Genomic DNA, 24898 nt, shown 5'->3' on the forward strand with positions numbered 1-24898 from the left:
TATTTTCTCATTATGTGTACTATCTAATATTGCCGATAAATAATGGTTTAATATTTCTGTAAAAACCTAAATAAATTAAAGAATCAACTGCACATTAAACAATAGGGTAACGTTTATTTATAAACAGATCCTAATACCACGTATGAAAATTTTTTAAGTTTATTTCAAAATATTTTAAATAATACACTTCTAAAAGTAACCACTGAAAAAAATTACAAACGATATAAAAATCCATTGATAACAAAGTCTTTAATCAAAACATCAAAATGAAAGCAAAAAAAATCTTTGCCATTACAATTTATAAAAGAAATTAAAGATAATTGTTATTGTTCTTAAGTGTTCTTTAATCGCCGGTTCCTCTTCCACTACTTGAGTAGTATATGCCAATTGCATACAAGATAGATAAATTAGGAGTTAACTGTGCTAAAAACGTTGGCTCCTATAATATCGAAGCCTTTTCTTCCTTGACGGTTCGTTGCTTTTTTAAAACTATAAGGTTTGAGACTTCATTTGCTGTAAACATGTTAGCTATAGACGAATGGCATATTCCTGATAAAGTAAAGTCTACTATTTTTGTTGCATGAACATTTCTTCTCTTTTCTAAGGCATCAAGCTTTAATTTCTTTAATAGGGGAGCAGAATGGGTGTTCCTAGGTTTGTGACAGATAATTATCTGTCACAAACATTTTAAAAGGGAAAAGGGAAATTTTCTCCCTTTTCCTTCATATTGCTGAGAGTCCATCATGTCCAGCTGACGAGTTGTTTTTTATTAGATTAAGTACGCTCAACATGATTCCTATTTTTACTACCCTAAAACTAAAGCTGTCGATTTGGTCACATCCGTTTGGCCATACTAGTGAAGTCCTATTTTTGAATTGCACTACTGAAGCTAGATGGTCATTAAATTAATTAACTAAATTAAATAAATTGATTGTATTATCATCAAAGGCTTGATTTTTGTCTTTAGTGTTGAAACACATTTGCTTATATAATTCCAACTTTGTTTAGGGTATTTGCTTCGGAATGCTTCTGTTCCTTTGTCTATTTAAAACTTCCTTATAAGGCTTCTGATCTGCTTTTTAATATCGTTAAGTTGTTTTTCTTTTTCATCTGTAAACTCAATATATTTTCCCCTTTTTTAGCTAAGTAATCACATTTTATCATAACTTTTATTTTACCACCAATCCATTATGGTCTAAATGTTTGACATGAGAAACTTTTAACTGGTCCATCTATTATTATTCTGTACTTGGTATTATTGCATTATACCAAGTACAGAATAGTAATAGATAAACTATTAGTACTTGGTATTATTGCATTATACCAAGTACTTACTAGTTCATTTGTCGTTATTGATGGCTCAAGTTTAATTAATTCTATTCTCTTATTGCGGTCTTCAAAGTTTACGTTTTTAAATGATCTTTTAGATACAGGTTTCAGTTTATTTATAATTGAATCTGTTTTTATTAGTGCTGATACAGGGAAATGATCGCTGCTTGAGTTGCAATTAACTTTGTACTTAAGGCATACTAAATTATGATCTATGGCAATTATATCAAGGCAAGTAGAACATGTATTTGATATTCCGGTGGGTTCAGTATTCTGAATCCTTACTCCAGTCAAGTTAAATGAACATAATGGTGATTTGCCTGAATTTACATTTGCTTTAAGATGCATTAAGATCACCCATTATAATGGTTTTGTTTGGAGATTTCTTTTCTTAGTTCATTAAAATTTAGCCACCATTCATTTTTCGCGTGAGAAACTTGGTTAACACTTAGCGAAAAAATATTTTTTGAGCACTTTGGCATTAGGATTGTCCATAAATTACGTCTAGATAATAGGGGAGGGGGGTATGAATTTTTTTGACACTAGTTGACAGCGGGAAGAGGGAGCGGGTCAAGACAAGTTGACGTCAACAATTTTACTTTTTAAAATAAATTTAGTTACTTTAAAAAAGGAAAATTAGGCAGAGTTTGCAGTTCTGTGTTACATACTTGCTAAACCTTCAGTATTTTAATAAAGCTATTTATATTCTTACTTTTTAAAAACTTTGTTGTGGTTTAAAATGACCACGTACAGAGCTAAATAAGTACACACGAGATGTTTACTCTTAACACTATTATTTTTTCAAAGTTGTTTTTGGTAAGTCTGCTATGCAAACAAAAAGCATTTATGTAAATACTTGGTCTACACTATATTATATAAACTTTTATAACAGGTGTCGGTAACCTGCAGTTGATGCGGCTCTTTAGTTCCATTCACAAATACTAATATAATATTGAAATAAAGATTTGGTATATGATTTGAAAAAAGATTTGAAATAAAAATGTTGGTAGCTCTTTAAAAATTCTGTTTTTAAAGTACTACCAACATTTTTATTTTAATATTATATTAATATTTGTGCCTGTAGCTAAAGAGGCGCTTCTTGACATCGAAGGAACCACACGAGGCTTGCAAGCCGCAAGTTGCCGACCCCTGGTACAAACGTTTAAGTAATATAATAATGTAGATGCACTCACATAAATCTTTTTTGTTTGCACAGCAGACTAAAACTTTGTAAATTGCAACTGTTGGCTCTTCTGTCTCAATAAGTTGCTGACACCTGGTTTATACAACTTGTTGAATCATTTTTCGTCATTTTAAACTCTATTAGAAATAATTGGATTTTACAGTGAAACTGAATTAGGGGCAAAGTTAAAGTGAGGAGAGTTGGCACATTGAAGTGTTGCATTAGTTTGAAATACGTTCATAATTTAAACGTGTAAGGTGAACACATTTTTGTGCACCCTTTAATTTAAATTTTTTTGTTCGAGTAAGTTTTTGTTGTTATAAACTGGAAATATGTTCTTAAGTTAAAAGTTTAATAAATTTTTTTCTACACCTTTTACTTTTTGTTCAGAGCAAACATTTGTAATTTAAGATGGTTCTCTAAATAGTTTGATTTTTTTTTTCCATTTAAACTTTTTTTTGTGGGAGGGGGTGGGGGTATAATTGAATATTGACCTTATTTTTTAAGGAAGGTCTCTGGAAGTTTGACAATTTGTTGACAAGGGCAGGGAGGTAAAAATTGTTAGCAAAACTATTGACGTAATTAATGGACAGCCCCATTACCAGTTTTAATATTATAAACTCAATATTCAATATGAGAAACTTGTCATCAAAGTTTTCAACTCTTTTAAAATTGATTTCTAAAGACTTAGTTAATAACTCCTCCATCATTCCATCATTCCATCATTCCATTATTACATCATTCTATCATTACATCATTACATCATTACATCATTACATCATTACATCATTCCATCATTACATCACTACATCATTACATCATTACATCATTACAAAAACAAGAAACACGCCTTCTTACCACATAAACTAATTTAAAAAAAAAATTATAATAAGTGAAAAAAATATATGTCAAGATTTTAACAAATATTTGGTTAATGCCCCTCATCTTTCTAATATTGCGCAAACAATTAAAACATTTGCTTATTTTTTAGGAATGATATCCACTATTTGTATAAACAATGAAAAGATTACTAAAATTGAATTTAATACAGCAAATACTGAATCTAAACGTAACAAGTCATGTGGATATGAAGATATTTCCAGTAATATTGGCTTTTATGATTTAAACAGCTTTAGTAAGTCTTTATTTTATTAAATAATATCTTCATTTAAAATTAGTACGTTCCCTAAAAACGTAGACTTAAAAATAACGACGTTTTCTAAAAAGGTCATTTCCATTTCTGTGTGTGATTTTGTATTTTTCATTGTTTTATTGGAAGTTGGGACTAAAAGCAATATCGTTCCTTAGCTTACAACATCGCTTAAGTCGAAAATTTAAATACTATTTTTTGTTCATGAAAATATTTTTTTTTTGAAAAAAATATATTCATGAACAAATCTATTTTTTAATACATTTGTTCGTGAATATATGTTGTAAGTGACGATATGCATACTATTATGATTTTCTTAAAGAACAGTTATAAAGATAGTTTTATCATATATTACTAGGGGTGGGAGTTAAGGTTAGTTTTAGTCTAACTAAATTTAGTCGACTAACTTTTTAGTCTAACTAAAATTAGTCGACTAACTTTTTAGTCTAACTGAATTTAGTCGACTAACTTTTTAGTCTAACTAAATTTAGTCGACTAACTTTTTAGCGTAACTAAATTTAGTCGACTAACTTTTTAGTCTAACAAAATTTAGTCGACTAACTTTTTAGTCTAACTAAATTTAGTCGACTAACTTTTTAGTCTAACTAAATTTAGTCGACTAACTTTTTAGCGTAACTAAAATTAGTCGACTAACTTTTTAGCGTAACTAAAATTAGTCGACCAACATTTTAGCGTAAATAAATTAGTCGACTAACTTTTTAGTCTAACTAAGTTTAGTCGACTAATTTTTTAGTCTAACTAAATTTAGTCGACTAACTTTTTAGTCTAACTAAATTTAGTCGACTAACTTTTTAGCGTAACTAAAATTAGTCGACTAACTTTTTAGTTTGACTAAATTTAGTCGACTAATTTTTTAATTTGAGAAAAATATATTGTTACTTTTACCCAAAAAATACTTTTTTTAAATCTTGTTATGTGTTAGTTGTGAAGTGGTTTGAGCGCCATTTTTTTAATAACAAATTGCTGTAAGTTACAATTTAGATCTCCATGGCATCTATTTCAAAGTTGATTTTCAGAGTTTTTCAAGTTTTTGGAGAAAATTTTTTTTTCCTAAGTTTGCGAGATATACACTTGGAGTTTTGTAATAGTAAAAAAACTGTATCCAATTACTCCCCCCTTATTACTAAGTAACTTTCAATGAAAAGCGGTTTAAATCTGGATTTAAATCGCTTTAATTAGAAATTGAGATTGAAATCTCAATTTCTAATTAAAGTGAACCTTAAACTATTAGAAAAAAAAATGGTGCCATATTTTTGAAATGTGTTGTATGCAGAAGCTTTTTCGGATTTCTTTTATATAATACCAGCAATCATTTTTTGAGGTAATAATACCTAATTTATTTTGTTCTACACTCGCAGTTCTAAAACGCAGTTTTTACAGTGACGACAATATGATTGTAGTTGTTAGTAACAATTACACAATATAGAAATAATAAAAAACATTAATTGCGTAACAATTTGTTACGCAATTAATGTTTTTTATTATTTCTATATTGTGTAATTGAATATATATCTTGTTCAACTCTCAATTTTTATTTTTTTTTTAATTATTATTAAAATGCTTATAACTAATTATGTATTCGGTATAAAGTATCAGCTGTTTTTGGCGGAGTTGTTCTACTAACAAACCAATTTTTATTTAATTCAATGAAAGAAAATGTGGGGCAATACTAGGTACAAACAAAACATTTTTATTACCTAATTGTCACAAATTATATTACGTATTTTAAATTTCTTAAAAACAATAAATTTTAATGAATGTCTTTAAATTGATTTATTTGTCTTAATTCATATTATGTTCATATAATTTCTCAACACAACAAAATTTAAGGAATGTCTTAACTGACACCTCAAAGTAATGGTTTCCCGCTATATATTAGATAAACCGTTATTCTCAAATATATATTTAAATTTACTTTAAGAAATTGCATTTTTAAACTATGTCGAAAAATAATACGTCTTCTCCAATTGAATATGCTGCTCCAATATCTGATTTGATGAATCTGACGAAGAAAAGATTGGATAAAAGAAAGACTATAGATGAACAAAACCCTGCAGATCATAACGATAGCGAAAGAAGTTCAAGTTTTTTATCCGGTCAAACAGAAATTGAAGTTGATGCTCAGTCCATTGAAGAAGCAGCTAAAACTACATACGAATATTACTCAATCGATGAGGAAACATCAAAATGGATATGCAATCAATGTAATAGTAACAGACCTAAAAAGTACTCTTGTAAAACATCAAAGAGTATATTAGATTATATTAGATCTTGAACATGATCACAAAATAATAACGCCGAAAAAAAAAACGAACTATGAGTGGCTTGTCAAAAGAAGTTAGCGATAAGATTGATAGAGCTCTTTTAATTTTCATTATTGCCTGTTGTCTTCCATTTATGTTGGTAGAAAGTAGTGCATTTAAAGAATTTGTTTTGTGTTTAAATCCAAAGTATAAAGTGCCTTGCCGAAAAAAGTTAAGATCTCTTTTAACTGATTTATATCGAGAAAAAGTTGAACTTTTGAAATCAAAATTATTATCAATTAAAGTTTTATCTATTACTACTGACGGATGGACGTCCTGTCAAAACTATAGTTATATATCTGCAACTGCACATTTCATTTCTGACAAAACAAATTTCATCAGTTTTTGTTTGGGCTTTGCATACCTTAATGGCCGCCATGATGCAGATAATTTAAAAGAGGCTTTGCTAAAAATCGTAGAAAAGTTTAAAGTAGATGATAAAATAATGAGTATAGTATCAGACAACGCCAGTAACGTACGCAACTGTCTAAATTCTTTAAAAGTTTGTTTAAACATTCAACCAATAAGATGCATGGGACATGTTTTGCAATTAGTTGTTAAAAATGTCATAGATTTAGTTGAAGAAGGTGAAAAAGATACTTCGTCTAAATTCTTTTTCATTGCAAGAACATTAACTAAGTGCAGGAAAATTGTTACATCTTTCAATCATTCTTCTCAACTTAATGATTTATTAGAGGAAAGTCAAACACGACAAGGTGTCGAAAAAAATCACATACTTCATTTGATTCAAGATGTGAAAACTCGTTGGCACTCTACGTTTCTCATGGCAGAGCGAATGCTTAAGCTTCACTCCTACGTAAAAGATATCTTTAATTCGAAACAACAATACAAAGATATGAGAAAATATTTACTCGATGAAGATGAAATGGTTAACTTAAAAGAAACGGTAAATGCTTTATTAAGCTTTAATCAAGTAAGTGTTTTACTATCTGGCGATAGGTATGCAACGTGTTCTTTAATTATTCCAAGTATAAAGTACCTTGAGAAGCAGCTGAGTAAGAATAAAAGTGAGACTCCTCCTTTAATTGTAATATTGAAATCACATTTGTTAGAATCTTTACAAACTTACAAAGATTCATATGAATTAGAGAATAATTCCTTTTTATTGTGTGCCACTTTTTTGGATCCAAATTATAAAAGTTTTCAATTCTTTGAAAAGTACGAAAAAAAGAAATATTTAAAAATTGTGAAAGAATTTTTGTCAGATTTTTATCTCTCAAAAAGAGTTGGTGAAATAATTCCAATTAAAAAGGTCACAAAGGAATCAAAAAAATTTAAGTTGTCATTTGAGGATGAAGAAGATGATTCCGGAAGTGATAGTGACAAAAATGTAACCTTAGATTTAAAAAAAGAAATCAGTGAATATATAAGATTGTCAGTGCACGAACAAAATGTTTTAGAGTTTTGGCATCAAAATCAATATGTTTTTCCAATATTGTATTGCATTTCAACGATGATTTTATGTACACCTGCTACCAGTGCACCAAGTGAGCGCCTTTTTTCTGATGCATTAAACAATTTGTATGCTAAGCGAAACAGGATGACGGCTGAATGTTTTCAAATGTTGATGTTTTTGTACGAAAATTTGGAATTTTTTAATTTGGTTTAAAATTGGTGCAATTTAATCAATGTAATACGGAAATATCTTGTTGTAATAATTATTTTTGAATTTATTTTATTGTTCTTCAATAAAAACTCTTAAATTTAGAACTTGAACTGTTTTGTTTTAAAAACAATCAAACAAGGTTGCAACATGTTTAAAAAATGATTTTATAAAGTTGTTGCTCTCATGTTTGGGACAGGGGGGGGGGACCCCAGAAACTTGAGGGCTTTTATGTTTCCAGGCTACAATTATCGCAATTTTTTGCAAAGTATCATTATCCGATTTTCAATTTTGTTTTTAGAAAAACCAATGGCTTAATTAGACTATAAAACTAAGTGCAAAATATGAACGTAGCAAGTCTTCCCGATTCTGTTATTTAAATTTAAGTTTTTTTACATTTGTAAATGTATTTTACATTTTCATGTATTAATTATGACCCACCCAAGTTTATATTTCATAATGAATGATTTCATTAACCTTACCTTTTCTTTATAATTCTACAAAAAATGGCGTCTTAAATGCGGTTCATTTAAGTTGATATTTCAAACTTACTTTTTAAATAAGATTGCTCCTAGTTAACTTTAGATCTTACTTTTCACGCTAAAACTCTTATTTTCTAACAAACTATCTACTCCAGCTTGAAGCAATTTAAAGCCAAAAATTGCTGCTGCCAAGTATACAGCCATATTTAATATAATTAAATGAGTTTATATACGACTAAAAATTAAATTTTTGATACAAAAAAAACAACACTATTTTGGGAAAAATATATCGTAACTTAATTTTTTTTTAACAAAAAGTGAAAATGTACTTTAAAATGATAGATGTTCTGCATTTTTTAAGTAATTAAAAAGTGATAAGAAATTTTCTGGTTTGATAAAGCGACCGCTGCCATTTAACAGAATGTTTATTTTACAGTTTTACACGATTTAATTGCGGAAGTTGCATTTTTAAATGCGGACGATGAGCCTCTCGGTAAATGCTATTAAATGTTTTGCATTTTGAAAACTCTATTAATACGTTTAACATTTGGTATGCATTTTAGAATAAATAAATTGCCGAAGCTTAAATGTACTTAAATTGTAACAAACATAACCTAAATACGCCAACCAATTTAAGCGCAATTCCGTGCTTATTTGTCCGTCCGTACGTAACTTTCATGAACTTTACTCTCTTATATCTTTTTGTATGCTTAAGCAAACACCTTAAGGTTTTTTGCATCAATTAGTGTTACTCAACCTCTTTCCAGTCATATATAGAAAGTACTATGGTTTATATGGCTTCATTTAAATTTTATCCATATCTTAAGACCACTTTTAAGAAAAAAGCTCGAAGCGGGAACATTTTTTTAAAACAAAGCTTTTAGAGGTTAGGATTCCTTAGTACCAAAACACATCCAATTTTTATAAAACTTTCCGTATACATTAAAAAAGGGATGACGAATCAAATGGAATGTGCACACTTTTTAACTTTTATACATAAATTTTTAGTTCTTAGCGTTTCAAAACTTCAAGGTTTATTTTTATAGAAAAAAAAAAGTGTTTTTTAAAAGTGTCCAGGTGGAAATTGCAAGTTTACTCTTTCCTCTTTTTATAACAAGTATTTATTTATGTTTTCTTGAAGAATAGGTTCTAAGGATTTGTATATAGAAACTATGTATATATATATAACTATCTTCCTTCGCATATTTTATGACGTTTTTTGTTTTGATTTTGCGTGACATAATGCAAATTTTCGGTGCCATAACAATGCAAATTTTCCATACTCAAGCCCTATACCTTTCGTCAAAAAATCATCAATTATTGCACTACAAAAAATTCAATAACTTTAGATCCGCTTAACTTCAAAGGCCGAATGACCCCTCGTTTTTTAAGTCAAGTCAAGCTCTATACAATGATATAAGTTACATATGTTTATTTGACTAATAAAAAAATCGTCAAGAACGGCTACAATAGAATCAGATTTTAAGTTTAATTTTATATAGCTAGATATTCCTTATATTTTAAGAAATAACACTGATAATAATATAGAAATTGAGATCATTTACTTAACTACTTTAGTACATGTATAACTAGAGATATAACAAATAATACAAAATATCAACTAGTTTTGTAGCTACTTAGAGAATATTGGTTTCATGTCCAGGGAACTACACCATCTACTACATTGCTGTAGACTTATTGTTTATGAATGTTATAGAATTTTTTATTTTTATGTTTAACAACAGAAATATATACAGTTAAGGATAAATAACTCATACACTCTAAAAAAACTAACGCCAATATAAAGGATGATTTTGAAAAAAGTAAACACTATCCGTTACATTGGCGTTATATTGGCGGTATATTGGCGTTATATTTTTTTGTGTGCGTCATAATTTCTGTATGCTTGATCAATTCCCTACAAATGGTAAAGTCTATCCGATGTATTCATCCGTTATATTTATCCGTTATATTTATTCCTTATTTTATGCGTTATATTTTTTCGTTCTTAGGCTGTTCTTCATCCAAACGCTTGAAAAGAATCTCTGAAGTGATAACTATATTAATAAATAAATATAATAATAAAGTTTAATAAATATAAGAGTTATATATTTAAAATAAGAAAAATATGAAAGCTATAAAAGTTACTTATAAAAATCGTAGCGAAATAGTTGTGGCGAGTTCCGATTTGTTTGCGTTTGTTCAACAAAGTAAGTATTTGTGTTGTTATATCAATAACTTATATGTATTTACATATATTATAAATTATAGATACAATTATTGTATGTAATAATATAATTTGTAATAGACATACATATGGCTTATATAAATGTATGTACATATGGGTTATATATATATATATATATATATATATATATATATATATATATATATATATATATATATATATATATATAATATATATATATATATGTATATATATATGTATATATATATATTTTATATATATATATATGTATATATATATTTTTTATAAATATATATGTAAATATATATATATATATACATAAATATATATATAAAATATATATATATACATATATATATTTACATATATATATACATATATATATATATATATATATATACATATATATATATATACATATATATATATATATACATATATATATACATATATATATATATATATGTATATATATATATTTTATATATATATATATATGTATATATATATTTTTTATAAATATATATGTAAATATATATATATATATATACATAAATATATATATAAAATATATATATATATACATATATATATATACATATATATATATATATATATATATATATATATATATATATATATATATATATATATATATATATATATATATATATATATATATATATATATATATATACATATATATATATATATATATATATATATACATATATATATATATACATATATATATATACATATATATATATACATATATATGTATATATATATATATATATATATATATATATATATATATATATATATATATATATATATATATATATATATATATATGTATATATATATATATAATTATATTTCTTAGTTTGTCTGACATTCAAAGTCATTGAAATTATTGGTTTGAAATGGCTTGGATGCCCAGTTAATAAAACAAATTTTAATGCATTATTAAATGAACAATCACTGGAGTTTGTGGTCGACATCCAACAAACAGATACCTTTAACAACCAATCTCCATCTCAATCTTCAGGTTCTCATTCTGATCTTCAATCATCATGCTCCACGTCATTCAGCTTTCTTAATGAATTACAAAACAACGATATTTTTTCTGAAGATATTAATAGTCGCAAGCAAAGACGCCTTAATGATTTTTCTCCTGTTCCTTTTCCATCAACTCCATCAGTTCAAATCAATTTTGCAACCCCAATTGATGTCACCAAAAAACAAGATCAACCATGTTCAACAGCAAATTTATCTTCAAATACCAAAAAGTTGACAGATACTTTAAGTTCAAAACGGAAGGTATTTTCATATAAATGTAATTGCTGTACTTTTACGACTTTTAGGTATTGTTTGATGAAGAATCACTTACAAATTCATGGAAACAAAGCTTCTATTATTTGCGATATATGTTTTTCAAAGTTTAAGACACTTGATGGATTTCAAAAGCATACCGAGCAATGTTCAGCACTTGTAGAAAATAGTCTTGATGTTGAAATAATTGAAGAAGTAGAAGAATATCAAGTACCTGACGATTACTTAGGAGCATTAGCTTTGCATCTTCAAGGTAAGCACAGGTGTGCTCAAAACATTTTAGATTCACTTTTTTTGCATCTAAAGGAAATGCTGTCAGTGCCAGATATTAATGTTTCTAAACTAAAATCTTGCTGTGAAATTTTATCATCTCAAAATTGTCGTGAGAAGTATTTTGTGAAAGTATTCAAAATGCCTTTAGTTAAATCTGTTGGACTGAAGAAACAAGGTTGTATTGTACCATTTTTAGACACATTGTCTTTTTTACTTCAATCTCCTGAGATTGCTAAATTTATTGATCATAAAATTAGTATAGCTATTTACTGTGATGATCTCGGTATCACAAATCCAATTGGTAAAGCTCGATCTAAACACAAACTTTGGGCAATGTATTTTCAAATTCTTAATATTCCTGCAAAATACCGTGGCAGAACATCAACCATATTTCCTTTAGCATTTACAGGTAGCAAGATGGTGAAAGACAGTGTTTCCTTTGTGAGCTGTTATGTGATTTTTTTGATGTGATGTCAAAACTTATGACAGGGATAGAGTTAACAGTATTAGGAGTTCCTAAAGTAATAACAGGTGAGTTGTGTTATTTTTCTGGTGATTCATTAGCTGCAAATGCCATTGGTGGATTTAAAGAAGGCTTTAGCAGGAAGACTGTTAGGTGCTGCAGAGTGTGTAATTCAACTAGAGGGGAGATGTATGCAAATACTAGACACGAGCAATGTTCTATACGTGATTTAAAAGAACATTTAATTAGATTAAAAGAGTTAGATTCTGGACTAAGACCTAAAGATAGAATTAAGTGGTCAAAATATTATGGGATATCCTCTTCAAGTGTGCTTTTATCAATTCCATTATTTGATGTAACCAAACAAATTTTATTTGACCCTATGCACGATCTTTTAGAAGGTGTTGTTCCTCTTCAGTTAGAACTGTTTCTTGCATATGCAGTTAAAAGTAATTTTATAACAGTATCATCACTAAATACATGGCTACAATCATTTATCTATCCAGTTGGGATTGAAAAACCTGGTCTAATTTTAAAAACATGTAAAATTAAAGGAAGTTTTGGAAGTGGTCAAATACTGACTCTCACAAGAGTTTTACCTTTTTTTTTATTGAAAAATATTTTACCTCATAATGAACATCTTAAATGCTTGCTAAAGTTGATACAAATAGTTCAGCTATGTATGTCTCCAATGATATCAGAAAAATATCTTACTGATTTAAAAGAAATCATTGCTGTGCATCATGAACTATTTTTGGGTTTATATCCTCTTAGATTTATACCAAAGCTTCATTTCCTAAAACACTATCCAGTTCAGGCATCTACATCAGGACCATTAAGAGAGCACATGTGCATGGCTTTTGAGCGAAAACATCAAGTGGTTAAAAATTATCGACATTTTAACTTTAAGAACATTCCATACACAGCATGTAAGGCAATGATAGCAAACACCACTGCACAATTTTTTAATTCAATAGGTATGATTAAAACTGATATTTATTGTGAGGAGGATGAGTTAAAATATATGTCAGGAGCAATACAAAGTGCGAAAATTGATGGCATTTTATATAAAATTGGATCAGTTATAACTGTTTTTGAAAATGACCAGCTTATTTTCCATCAAATCACTAAAATAATATCAAAATCTGGAAAGAGACACTTTGAAACAATCAAGTTAAACATTGTGCATTTTAACGTTTATTCCACCTGCAGATTGCCTGCATTTTCTTCAAGGAATATTGTAGTTCCTGAGAATTTACAGTTTCCATGGTGCACAATTACACTATCAGTTGATGATGTCATCCTTGTATTTCCACTTGGTATTCCAAATTTATCTTTTACTAGTGTTTCAAATCAGCAAATACAATAAAATTGGTGGAATTTATTATCTTTAAGACTGTTCAAGATCATTTTAAACCAATCTTCATTAAAGTTTTTAAAAAGAGTTTATATATACACTAAAAGCTAAATAATAATAAATATTAGGAATACTAAAACTCTGTTTTATTTATTTTGTAATTATTAGATAATAATGGCGATAAAGAAATATAAAATCTTTTAATAAATTTAGATTTTAATATATTTTGATAGATTTAGTTTTTAAACCACTTATAGAAGTTTAAATGGTTGAATAAAAGTTTATACGTTTTATAGTGTTATAGACTAGATGACTTTATTATGATGGATAGTTAGATATTCTTTATATATAAAAATAGTACAACCAAAATTAATTGTGCTAAATCTACTAACATGTTGAATAAGATACTAGTATTAATCTAGGATTATGAAACATTTTATCGAGTAACTCTCTGGCTTCCAACTTTTTAATAAACTCAACTTAAAGTTTTACAGTAAAAAGTTGTATTGTTAAATGTTATAAACAATTTTTTTTTTCACTTATATGTGATACATAAAATATTGCTGTAAAAAATGACTTTTTTACTATTTTCTGATGTTGTTATTTTACTTTTTAATGTTGAGATTGAAAAGTTCTTGTTTATAATGTTTTAAAATTAGGATATTTTTAGATGTCTAAAGTCAAACTTCCTCAATCGGATGTGGATCTTCTGTTAACTTATTTTTCTAAGCCAATTATAGAATTGCTCAATGGAGTTAATAACGTTTATGTTATGAAAGAACTAAAGAATGCTCTTACTCAATTTTCAGCATTAAAGGTGACTGGCAATGACCCATTTGGTAACAGAGAGTTCTTCTCGCGACTCAAGACTACTTTAAGAAACCTCTATCCTGAGTTCAAGGATGAATGGGTATGTTTTTTATAAGTAATTTTCCACATACTTTTTTCTTGTTGTAACTCTTTCATTTTATAAAAAATGTATTAATAATAATAAAATTTTTTGTTAATAATAATAATAACAAAAAAACTGCTCAACCGAAGTTTCTTACTGCTTAAAATAGTTTAATGTGTATGTAAATTGCTTAAAACGCTTAAGACAAGGCCTGAAATAGCTTTTATATATTGTTTTCTGTCATTCACATTCACCAACTTAACTTGCGTTTATTAATAAATTTGTGTCTGACTTGTTGGTTTATAAAATAAAGCACACATCCAATGTAACAACATTATGTAGTCTCCATAGATTGTTTAGGAATTTTTCATTGATTTTGATTGGTTAATTTGTGAGGTTTCCATTGTGTTGGTAGTTTTTTTTGTTGAGCTTGTTTTGAACAAAACAATTGATTATGGAATTACAATGATTAGATTTGATGAAAAAAGGATAACTGTTTAATAATTGTATTTGGTTTAAGCCTATGTTTTAGGAACCATTATTTCTGTATTTAGGAACCATTATTTCGGCAGATAAGCAACAATCTCCGTCAACAAAGATGGTCTAAGATGAATGAAAGTTCCCCAAAATTTTTACAACTAGCTAGAGGGAATAATAGTTTAGCCATCAAAGATATTGTGACACTTGCTGAACCAGTTTTATCAATAACTGAAGCTGAGTTAGAGCTCAAGGTATTAACAGTTAGTTTACAATTGTTTTATTTTCTGTATTGATACAAAAGATGTTATTGATAGCCAAAGTACTATTTTAATCAATGATATCTTTTTTTTTTAAATGTTACTGAACTATTAATTATTTATATTATTTTTATTACAGAATGAACTTGCAAAAGCTGTTCCATCTGTTGCTGTATTGAGCATCCTCAACAGAAGCCTATTTCATCATCAAATATTTGATCAAATTCCGCATAGACTTCGAATAGCTCCATCTCTTCTTATTGAAGAATTTAAAAGGTTTTTTCCCCAACATGAAAGTATTGTTACTAATTCTAGATGGTTTCTTAAGGCCGCATTTAGTGATAATGTGAATGTTGTTTCAAGCATAATGGAACTGCAAAAAATGTTTATTTCTAAAAAAAGCAAAGATGTTCTTTTTTTGTTATCACATGTAAGTAAAAATAAGTTAAAATGCGGTAATGGTGTAGTGGTAAAGCACTCGTTTCATAAGCAAGAGGTTCCGAGTTTGATCCTCACCACATCCCTGGTAGTAACCGCACTCAACTTGTTTTTCTGCGCAACAGCCTTGTTCGTCAAGGTTTGTGTTTCAGAGTTATAGAGTTGAGAGAGGGTTATAACCACTATTAAGTAGCCTCCTCATCTGCAGTGGCCTTCTCAGCCTTGAGGAGGTGAATTAAAAAAAAAAAAGAAAGTTTCTTTGTTATCTTATTAATATGTTTTATTTTTGGTTGTACCTGACCTTTTAACAAAATAAAGTATAAGTTTCATATTTGGTTACCAAAATTATTAATTACATGTTTATTTTATATAAAATACATAAACATTTCTATTTTTTTCCTTTAGTCTGATAGCATTGATGCGGAACTTACTCTGCCCTCATTGTATGGACCACAGGTAGTGATAAATGATTTTTTTTATGGTATTCGTTCACGAGCTGGAGAAGAATTATGTAGTTCTCAATTAACATGCATGGAAGAGGTTTTAGCTGCTATTGTAGCAGTTTATTATCTTAAAGATTTATCTTATCCATCTTGTTTTGCCCAATTACTCGGGATTTTCCAAGAAACCATCTTAAAAGTTAAATATCCGTACAAATCAAAGGCTGTATCAAGGTATGTGCTACAAATCAATAGCTTATAATTAAGAATGTGATTAATTTCTTTTAATTAGTCTTAATATTGTTTTTGGTCTTTGAGTTTTTGTTATAATATTGTTGACAAATGTTCAAAACTGATAATATCTAAAAAAAAAAAAAACTTCACATTATTTTATAATTAAATTTGATTAAAATTACTTACGAAAGTCCTAAAAATTTTAATAAACCATAACGTGTATGACCTTGTAAAATAATAAATATAGCTTTGAAGAAAAGATTTTTCATTGACTCCAAACTATATCTGTGTGTGTGTGTTTGTGTCTGTGTGTGTGATATTATTTATGCTTTTGTTTTACTAAATACTAATAATTAATGAATATAAAAACTTTATAACCCTAAAAATAGTACCTGTGTCTGCAGATGTTATTGGTTCGGTTATATAGTACATTTTATTAAAAAAGTGTATTTTTTAGTGGGAATAATATCTTGTTCCAATAATAATGTTATATATTACATCTTTTTATAATTAGTTTCAATGACTTTTTAAATTAACTTTTTAAATTAAATTAATTATTTTTAATAATCTTTAGTTAGCAACAACATTTTGTATCAGTGGTAAAGTTACACTTATCTTTTCAGTATGAGTAAACATTTCATAAATTTTAAAAGTGTCATTTAATTATCAACTTTTTTATTATACAGATTCAAGTATTATCAACATCTGGTACCAGTGGTAAAGTTACATGTATTTTTTCACTACAAGTATATTCTCAATAAATTTTAAAGGGGTTGTTTACTTGTTTGTTTTTTTGTATTTATTAGTGGCATCAACATCTAGTAGCAATGGTAAAGTTATATCTTTTCAAAATAGTTGTAAAAAACCAATTAAATTAAACATTTTGAAGATAATTTTGTGCTTTTTATCTTTTCTATTTTGTAGTCTTTAATGACATCTGTTAGCAATGGTTAGGTTATATCTTATCAAAAATGATTGTTATGACATATAAATGATATAAGGAAATCATAAATAAAATGATACAAATGACTTAGTATGAGAAGATATCTTTTTTTATTGCTCATTTTAGTTTGTAATCTTTAGTGCCAACAGCATTTAGCACTAGTGGTAAAGCTGCATGTATGTTTCTACACGAGTTTGTATTCCATAAACTATTAAGGTGTTATTTGCATCTTAAACTTTTTATTTTAAATTCTTAAGTTGCATCGACACTTAGTAGCCATGGTAATGTTATATTTTCGAAAAATTATTATAATTTATTTAAATTAATAAATATTATACAAATTTTTAATTTGTGTTATTTAGTGGCTGCAACATTTATTACTGACGGATCAACATCTGGTACTATAAGTCACAAGTATCTTTTCACTGTAAGTATATAATCCATATATTTTGATGAGGTTGTCTGCCTGTTTTCTTTCTTTTATTTATGAGTGATATCAATGGCAATTGTGACATCAGTAGCAATGATAAAGGTATATCTTTTCGAAATATCTGTAAATAACCATTAAAATGTTTATGATTTTATGTTATACCCTATTTTATAATGTGTTTTTTCAATGATAATCTTACCGATGATGTCTTTTAAAATCATTATAAATGACATTTTGAAGATGTTTTTTTTCTTGTTATTTTTTGTATTTTGCAGTCTTTAATGGCATTGATATCTGTTAGCAATGATAAGGTTGTATCTTTTCAAAATGATTATAAATGACTTCGTAAAAGAAGATGCCTTTTTTAAATTATTGTTCTTTTTATTTTGTAACCTTTAGTGGCAACAGCATTTAGTAGCATTTAAAGGTACATGTATCTTTTCAATACGAGTTTATATTCGATAAATTATTAAGGTGTCATTTGCTTATTATTCTTTTAATTTTATATCTTTAGTGGCATCGACACTTAGAAGCTATAGTAATGTTATATCTTTGAAAAATAATTATAAACAACTGTTCAAATTAATATATATTATACCTTTTTAATATATATCTTACCTTTATTTAGTGGCATCAAAATCAAGTAACAATGGTAAGGTTATACCTTTTTAAAATACTTATAAATGATCAATTAAATGAAAATATATTATAAAACACACATGATATATATTGGTTATCTTTTTTCGTTTTGTAATTTTGAGTGGTGTCAACATCTTGTACCCAATTTTAAGGTTATATATTATACATTTTTTAAATGCTTATAAATTGTATATGTAAACTTTAGACACTGTTGCAATTATTTTTTAATTTATTTTACTAATTTTATTACATTTCTATATGTTCACAACCAATACATATAACAATAATTTAACTGAAAATAAAATAATAATTTAACTGATCATAGTAAATTAAATTATTTATATAGTGATTATTATCTTAAAACGTTTTTGTTCTTATTTTTTAATGTGCTCGTAAAAGTAGTATCAGTATAATAAATATAACGCCAAATATAACGCATTTGCCGTTAGGTCATCTCTTCAATATAACGCCAATATAACGCCAGAGTTGAGCAAATATAACGGATAAAACTAACGCCAAAATAACACCAATATAACGGCAATATAACGCCAATATAACGCTAATATAACGGATAACTGGCGTTATATTTGCTCAACTCTGGCGTTATATTTTTTTTGTTATTTTGGCGTTAGTTTTTTTAGAGTGTACATAAAATGAATATAAATACAATAAAGAAAAAAATAATTTGTCACAGTTTTAAAGAATTTAGCAAACCAATTTATGGCAAACCGCAAGAATAACTAAGTATTTAATATTAACATAGCATGATTTACCAGCTATATATAAACTAATTTTTATTTGACAAAAACAAATGGGTTATTATGTGCCTTGACTAACTTGAATAACTTTTTAAAAGGTTTTGCATTATCAAACGAGTTATAAAAAAGCCCATTAGAAAATACACCTACTAAAAAACAATGCTCAGTGGAATATATATTATGGAGCTTATAGAGTTGTCGAGGCAAAAAATGGCGACATATCGGAAATAATACTCAAAAAATACACAAAACTAAGGCTGGTGAATGAAGGACCAAGGAGTTGCATGAAACCAGACCTTGACTAAAAATTTTATTTAAGCATTTTTACTTTTCGCTTTACTTTTTTAAATTATAATTATCTTTACAGATCTATTTTATTATTGATGGAACTAATTATCTTTACAGATCTATTTTATTATTGATGAAATTTAAATTAAAATTATCTTTACAGATCTATTTTATTATTGATGGAACTTTGTTTACACGAAAAAAGTTCCCAAATTTACAAATGTTTATCTTGGAAAAATGATGAAAATCTGTTCGTGCCGACAACTGATTTCCTTTTCCTTGGTGTAATTTGTTTAGTAATTTGTCAACACGTGAAGTAGTTACTTATCCTGAACAGTCTTATTAAACAAATGCTATAAAATTTAAACTAATACCACGTGATCAGAGTTTCTGTTTAAAAACTAAGGGCAGCCATTTTAATAGATTTTTTTGTTGACGGGTGAAAATTTAGAGTTTGTCGGAAACTCGCATGGCTCGCTAATTTCTGCGGCCTCTTTGATGTAAAACAATAGGTTGCACGTCCATCTCTTATAGTTCCATGGTAATAGATAGTGAGTGTCATACCCCCAACACCACCTTCCCTTCTCGCTGGCTCCAATACTATATATCACTAATATGAAAATGAAAATTTATAGGCAATGTATAATTAAATCCAATTTTAGGAATGTTACTTATCTGGGATAATTTTTCCTATGTTGCTATTTTAGGCCTTTGAAATAGGGTTGTTAACCGAAAGATTTCAAAGATTTCTGTAAAAAAATCTTTCAAAAGGGTATATACAATTACTAATTGTAATACTATATTATTTGCGAAAGTTACTTTGACAAATTTTGATGCTTCTATATATTCGTTACGAATAAAAATAAATACTAATTGTCAATTAGTATTTATTTTTATTCGTAACGAATATATAGAAGCATTAAAATATGTCAAAGTAACTTTCGCAAATAATACTTCTGAAAATTAGACTTTCGTAAGTTGCTATTTCAAATAATGCTCTTCCAAAACTTCCAAAAGTTTCACTTTCGGAAGTAGCACTTGAGAAATGAGCGCTTTTAATAACTACGTTTCGAAATCTATAAAGGAAGTTTATTCGCCTAACTGCAAGAAATGTGAAAATAAAATATCTGTATATATCAAACTGTTTGTAATGAAACTTTATCTTCAGTATAGCAACATATTAAATTTTTACTAGTTTGTTTTTTCAAATAATGATCAAAAAATTTATTTCGAAAGGAAAATTTTCGATAAATCCACTTGAAGAACGGTCACTTACGGAAGAAAACTTGAAATTCGTCATAAAAACAAGATTAAAATGTTCCATTTAAAAAAATCCGTTCAATGAACTAAGTAATTAAAAGCTCATTACTCATAAGTGTCAATTATCGCGCATGCAAATTTTTATGAAGTAAAAAACTGATATTATTTTTTAACTGAGTCCTTTCGGTAGGTTTCAAAAATCTTCTTTCGAAATGAATCGATTAGCAAGTTTCTTTTCGCTTGTGATTCTTGCGAAAATTTTATTTTTCGTATATTGCTTTACCAGCGGCGTGGGCAGGATTTTTTTGATGTTTCAGATATGACACTTTTAGGCATCGTGCGAATGTTGTTAAGTCAAATTAATTAATTAAGTCAAAAAAATTAATTAATTAAGTCAAAAAAAATAATTAATTAAGTCAAAAAAAAATCAAGAATGTTGTTAAGTCAAATGAAAATGTTTCTCAAAAAAATTGCGGTGATTGGAGCGTGAGAACAAAAATACCCCCAACAAGTTGGCTTTCCCAACCCCGAATTAGACGTTAAATTAAACTGCAGAATGTTAATTAAACGTTCAAAGGGTGCCTTTTTTAGATTCCGTGCCCATTGGGTGTTTATAAACAGTTGCAACAACCGCATTGGTAGTTGTCTCAGAGCTGGGACAAAATTCTAATAATCAAAGTTGATTTAATACGTTACGAATTTGATTTGACGTGCCCCTATGAACCATATTTGGGACATTCAACCGCCACAATAATGTGCCATCGTGTGTGAAATATTCATGGCTTCTTAGGTTATTTAGTTTTTAGTACTGAAGGTTGTTTTAATCGACTAATTTTAGTTACGCTAAAAAGTTAGTCGACTAAATTTAGTTACGCTAAAAAGTTAGTCGACTAAATTTAGTTAGACTAAAAAGTTAGTCGACTAAATTTAGTTACGCTAAAAAGTTAGTCGACTAATTTATTTACGCTAAAAAGTTAGTCGACTAATTTTAGTTACGCCAAAAAGTTAGTTGACTAAATTTAGTTAAACTAAAAAGTTAGTCGACTAATTTTAGTTACGCCAAAAAGTTAGTTGACTAAATTTAGTTAGACTAAAAAGTTAGTCGACTAATTTTAGTTAGACTAAAAAGTTAGTCGACTAATTTATTTACGCTAAAAAGTTAGCCGACTAGTTTTAGTTAGACTAAAAAGTTAGTCGACTAAATTTTGTTAGACTAAAAAGTTAGTCGACTAAATTTAGTTACGCTAAAAAGTTAGTCGACTAAATTTAGTTAGACTAAAAAGTTAGTCGACTAATTTTAGTTAGACTAAAAAGTTAGTCGACTAAATTTAGTGAGACTAAAAAGTTAGTCGACTAATTTTAGTTAGACTAAAAAGTTAGTTGGGTAATTTTAGTTACGGTTTTTTTAGTTAAGTTAGTTACAATTTTTAGTTTTGGTCACAACACTATATATATTACGCTACCTGAATGTTTAAATGTATATATTATTATCATTTTATTGTTTTGTGTGTTAATGCCGAAATAGTTTAAAAAATATACAATATTTTTCAACATGCTATACTCTAGCTAGAAATATTTGATGACATCTATTTCTCATTGAAAATATATTAAATATGAGTTGTAGAAGTATAATATTTCAATTAAAATACTTACAAGCAATTTAAAATAACTACACGAAATTAAAAAATTGCGTGACTTCCGTGCGTGACCATAAATGTACTGCATTTAAACTAACGCAGTGACTTTAAGTATAAAGCAATTTTTGCATTTTATTTTGCAAAAACTTGTTTTCAATTTGATAAGTATTAAAAATAATTGAAGCAATGATTTTTAAAATTTAATATGACTATTTCTTATTTATAATTTTTTAGTAAAAATACAAAATAGTTTTTTTGGAATACAATATTTGCTTTTTTTTCTTAAACAAGTAATAATGCACATAAATTAATTGTAGAAAATTGTTTTATGGATAACTTGGTATGAAAATTTATGTCTATAACATTTTTAACTTATGAAATACCAATTGAATTTATATTTTTAGAATTTTTTTTTTATCAATTAATAACATTTTTGAAAATAAAAAGACATTAAAAACTCTACTCATCAAATCGTATGGCACCCAAAAGTAAATATTAAATACAACTCAAAGAAAACTTGTTTCAGTTTTGGTTAAACAAAGTAATACTTATAAAAAAGTTGAAAAACTTACAAATATTTCATTTACAACAATAGGAGCCATTGTAAAGAAATACCACCAATAGGAACCATTTGAAATTAGTACCATGCATTAACAGGACGAGGCTTAAGACAACTCCAAGAGATGATAGAGAAATTTAATGAATGATAAAAAAATATATAGCAAATCATCTGAAAAACTTAACCGGATTTTAATATCACTTACGTCAATTAGAAACCGGATTTACAAAACAGGGTTCAGTGAATATACATCCACTCGTGAAAAACCATTCTTAACAAAAAATAATATGAATTAGAAGAATGAGTTTTGTAAAAAAGTTATTTAAAAATTTAAGTCATTAAATTATTTAATGCCACTATCATTTTGGAAAAAAGGTCTTTGGTCTGATGAATCCAAATTTAACTTAAAAAAAATATGATGGTGCACAAAAGAGGGGCGAAGCTTTTTATTTGAGCTGCATGAGAAGTACAGTTAAACATGGCGCTTGAAGTGTAGTTTTATGGGGTTGTGTGTGGTAAAATGGTGTTGGTGAACTAGAATTTATTGATGAAACAAAAAATGCTGAATTTTATAAAAATATATATTGAAACAAAATTTAAAAATTTCTTATTCAAAACTTAGATTCGAAAACAGTTTTTTGTTTCAACTAGACAATGATCCGAAACACAATTCTAAAATAACTAATAACTTTTTTGATAAAAGTGGCATAAACGTTTGAAAATAGCCTTCAAAGGACCCTGATTTGAATTTAATAGAACATTCATGTGCAAATGTTTTTATCCCCTTCGTTTAATTTAAAATTTATTGCTCTTTGCATTGTAAAGCAATTAACTTATTAAATAGGTATGCAAAACTGGCTCGAGTGATAAATGGCATTATGGTCCTAGATTCTGAAAAAATTAATTCATTACAGATACTATTTTTGAACATTTTTGTATTTGTTCCAAAAAATATAATCTGTGTTCGTATACTAGTTACAACAATCACTTAGGAAAAATAAAATCTCAGCAGTTAAATTTTATAGTTATGAACCGTCCATCATACATAAATTAATATGAAATCATTTCCAAAATAAAATTAATAGAATTTAAAAAGCCTTGTTCAAACAGCTTACTAATATATATATATATATATATATATATATATATATATATATATATATATATATATATATATATATATATATATATATATATATATATATATATATATATATATATATATATATATATATATATATATATATATATATATATATATATATATATATATATATATATATATATATATATATATATATATATATATATATATATATAATATACAGTATCGGACAAAACGAGCACAACCAAATAATGCTAATTTAATTTCTTTATATACAAGTGCTGCATTTTTTCAATTTTGAGAAATAACTGTGTAACTGTTTAGAGACAAAGTTCTTTAAGTTTTATTCATCACAAAGTTCAATATTTGTACACGAAAATTAATAAATTAATCAAAAGTGTTAAAAAAAGTTGATGTCCTTCTGGAAAAAACAAGTGCAACTCGACAAAATGTTGACCAAGCTGTATTTCGCTATCAATACTTCGTGGCGAATCCTTTGTTGTCGATCACAGCCTTGCATCTTCGAGGCATAGAATCGATTAGGTGATCAATGAAACTTTGTGGAATCGCTGCCCAGGCCTTTTGGATTTGTTCAAACAGTTAATCCTTATTACGAACACCTTCACGTTTAATTCTGCGGTTGACGATCTCCCACAGGTTCTCGATAGGGTTGAGATCTGGAGATTGAGGCGGTAAATCCATCACCGATAGGTGGTTGTCTTGAAACCACTGCTTGACTACTTTTGCAGTGTGTTTCGGATCGTTGTCTTGCTGAAAAACCCATTTCATTGGCATATTCCATTCAG

The 24898-nt window shown here is 27.4% G+C and overlaps 1 protein-coding gene across 1 annotated transcript; it reads left to right on the forward strand.

The window, feature by feature from the left end:
- The first annotated feature begins 5999 nt into the window (after positions 1-5999).
- LOC136087060 (uncharacterized) lies at positions 6000-7616 on the forward strand. The gene has a single exon (XM_065809566.1). The coding sequence runs from the start codon at positions 6000-6002 to the stop codon at positions 7614-7616; it is 1617 nt and encodes a 538-aa protein (XP_065665638.1).
- Positions 7617-24898: the final 17282 nt, after the last annotated feature.

Source organism: Hydra vulgaris, chromosome 11 (assembly GCF_038396675.1).
Source record: "Hydra vulgaris chromosome 11, alternate assembly HydraT2T_AEP".
Taxonomy (NCBI): domain Eukaryota; kingdom Metazoa; phylum Cnidaria; class Hydrozoa; order Anthoathecata; family Hydridae; genus Hydra; species Hydra vulgaris.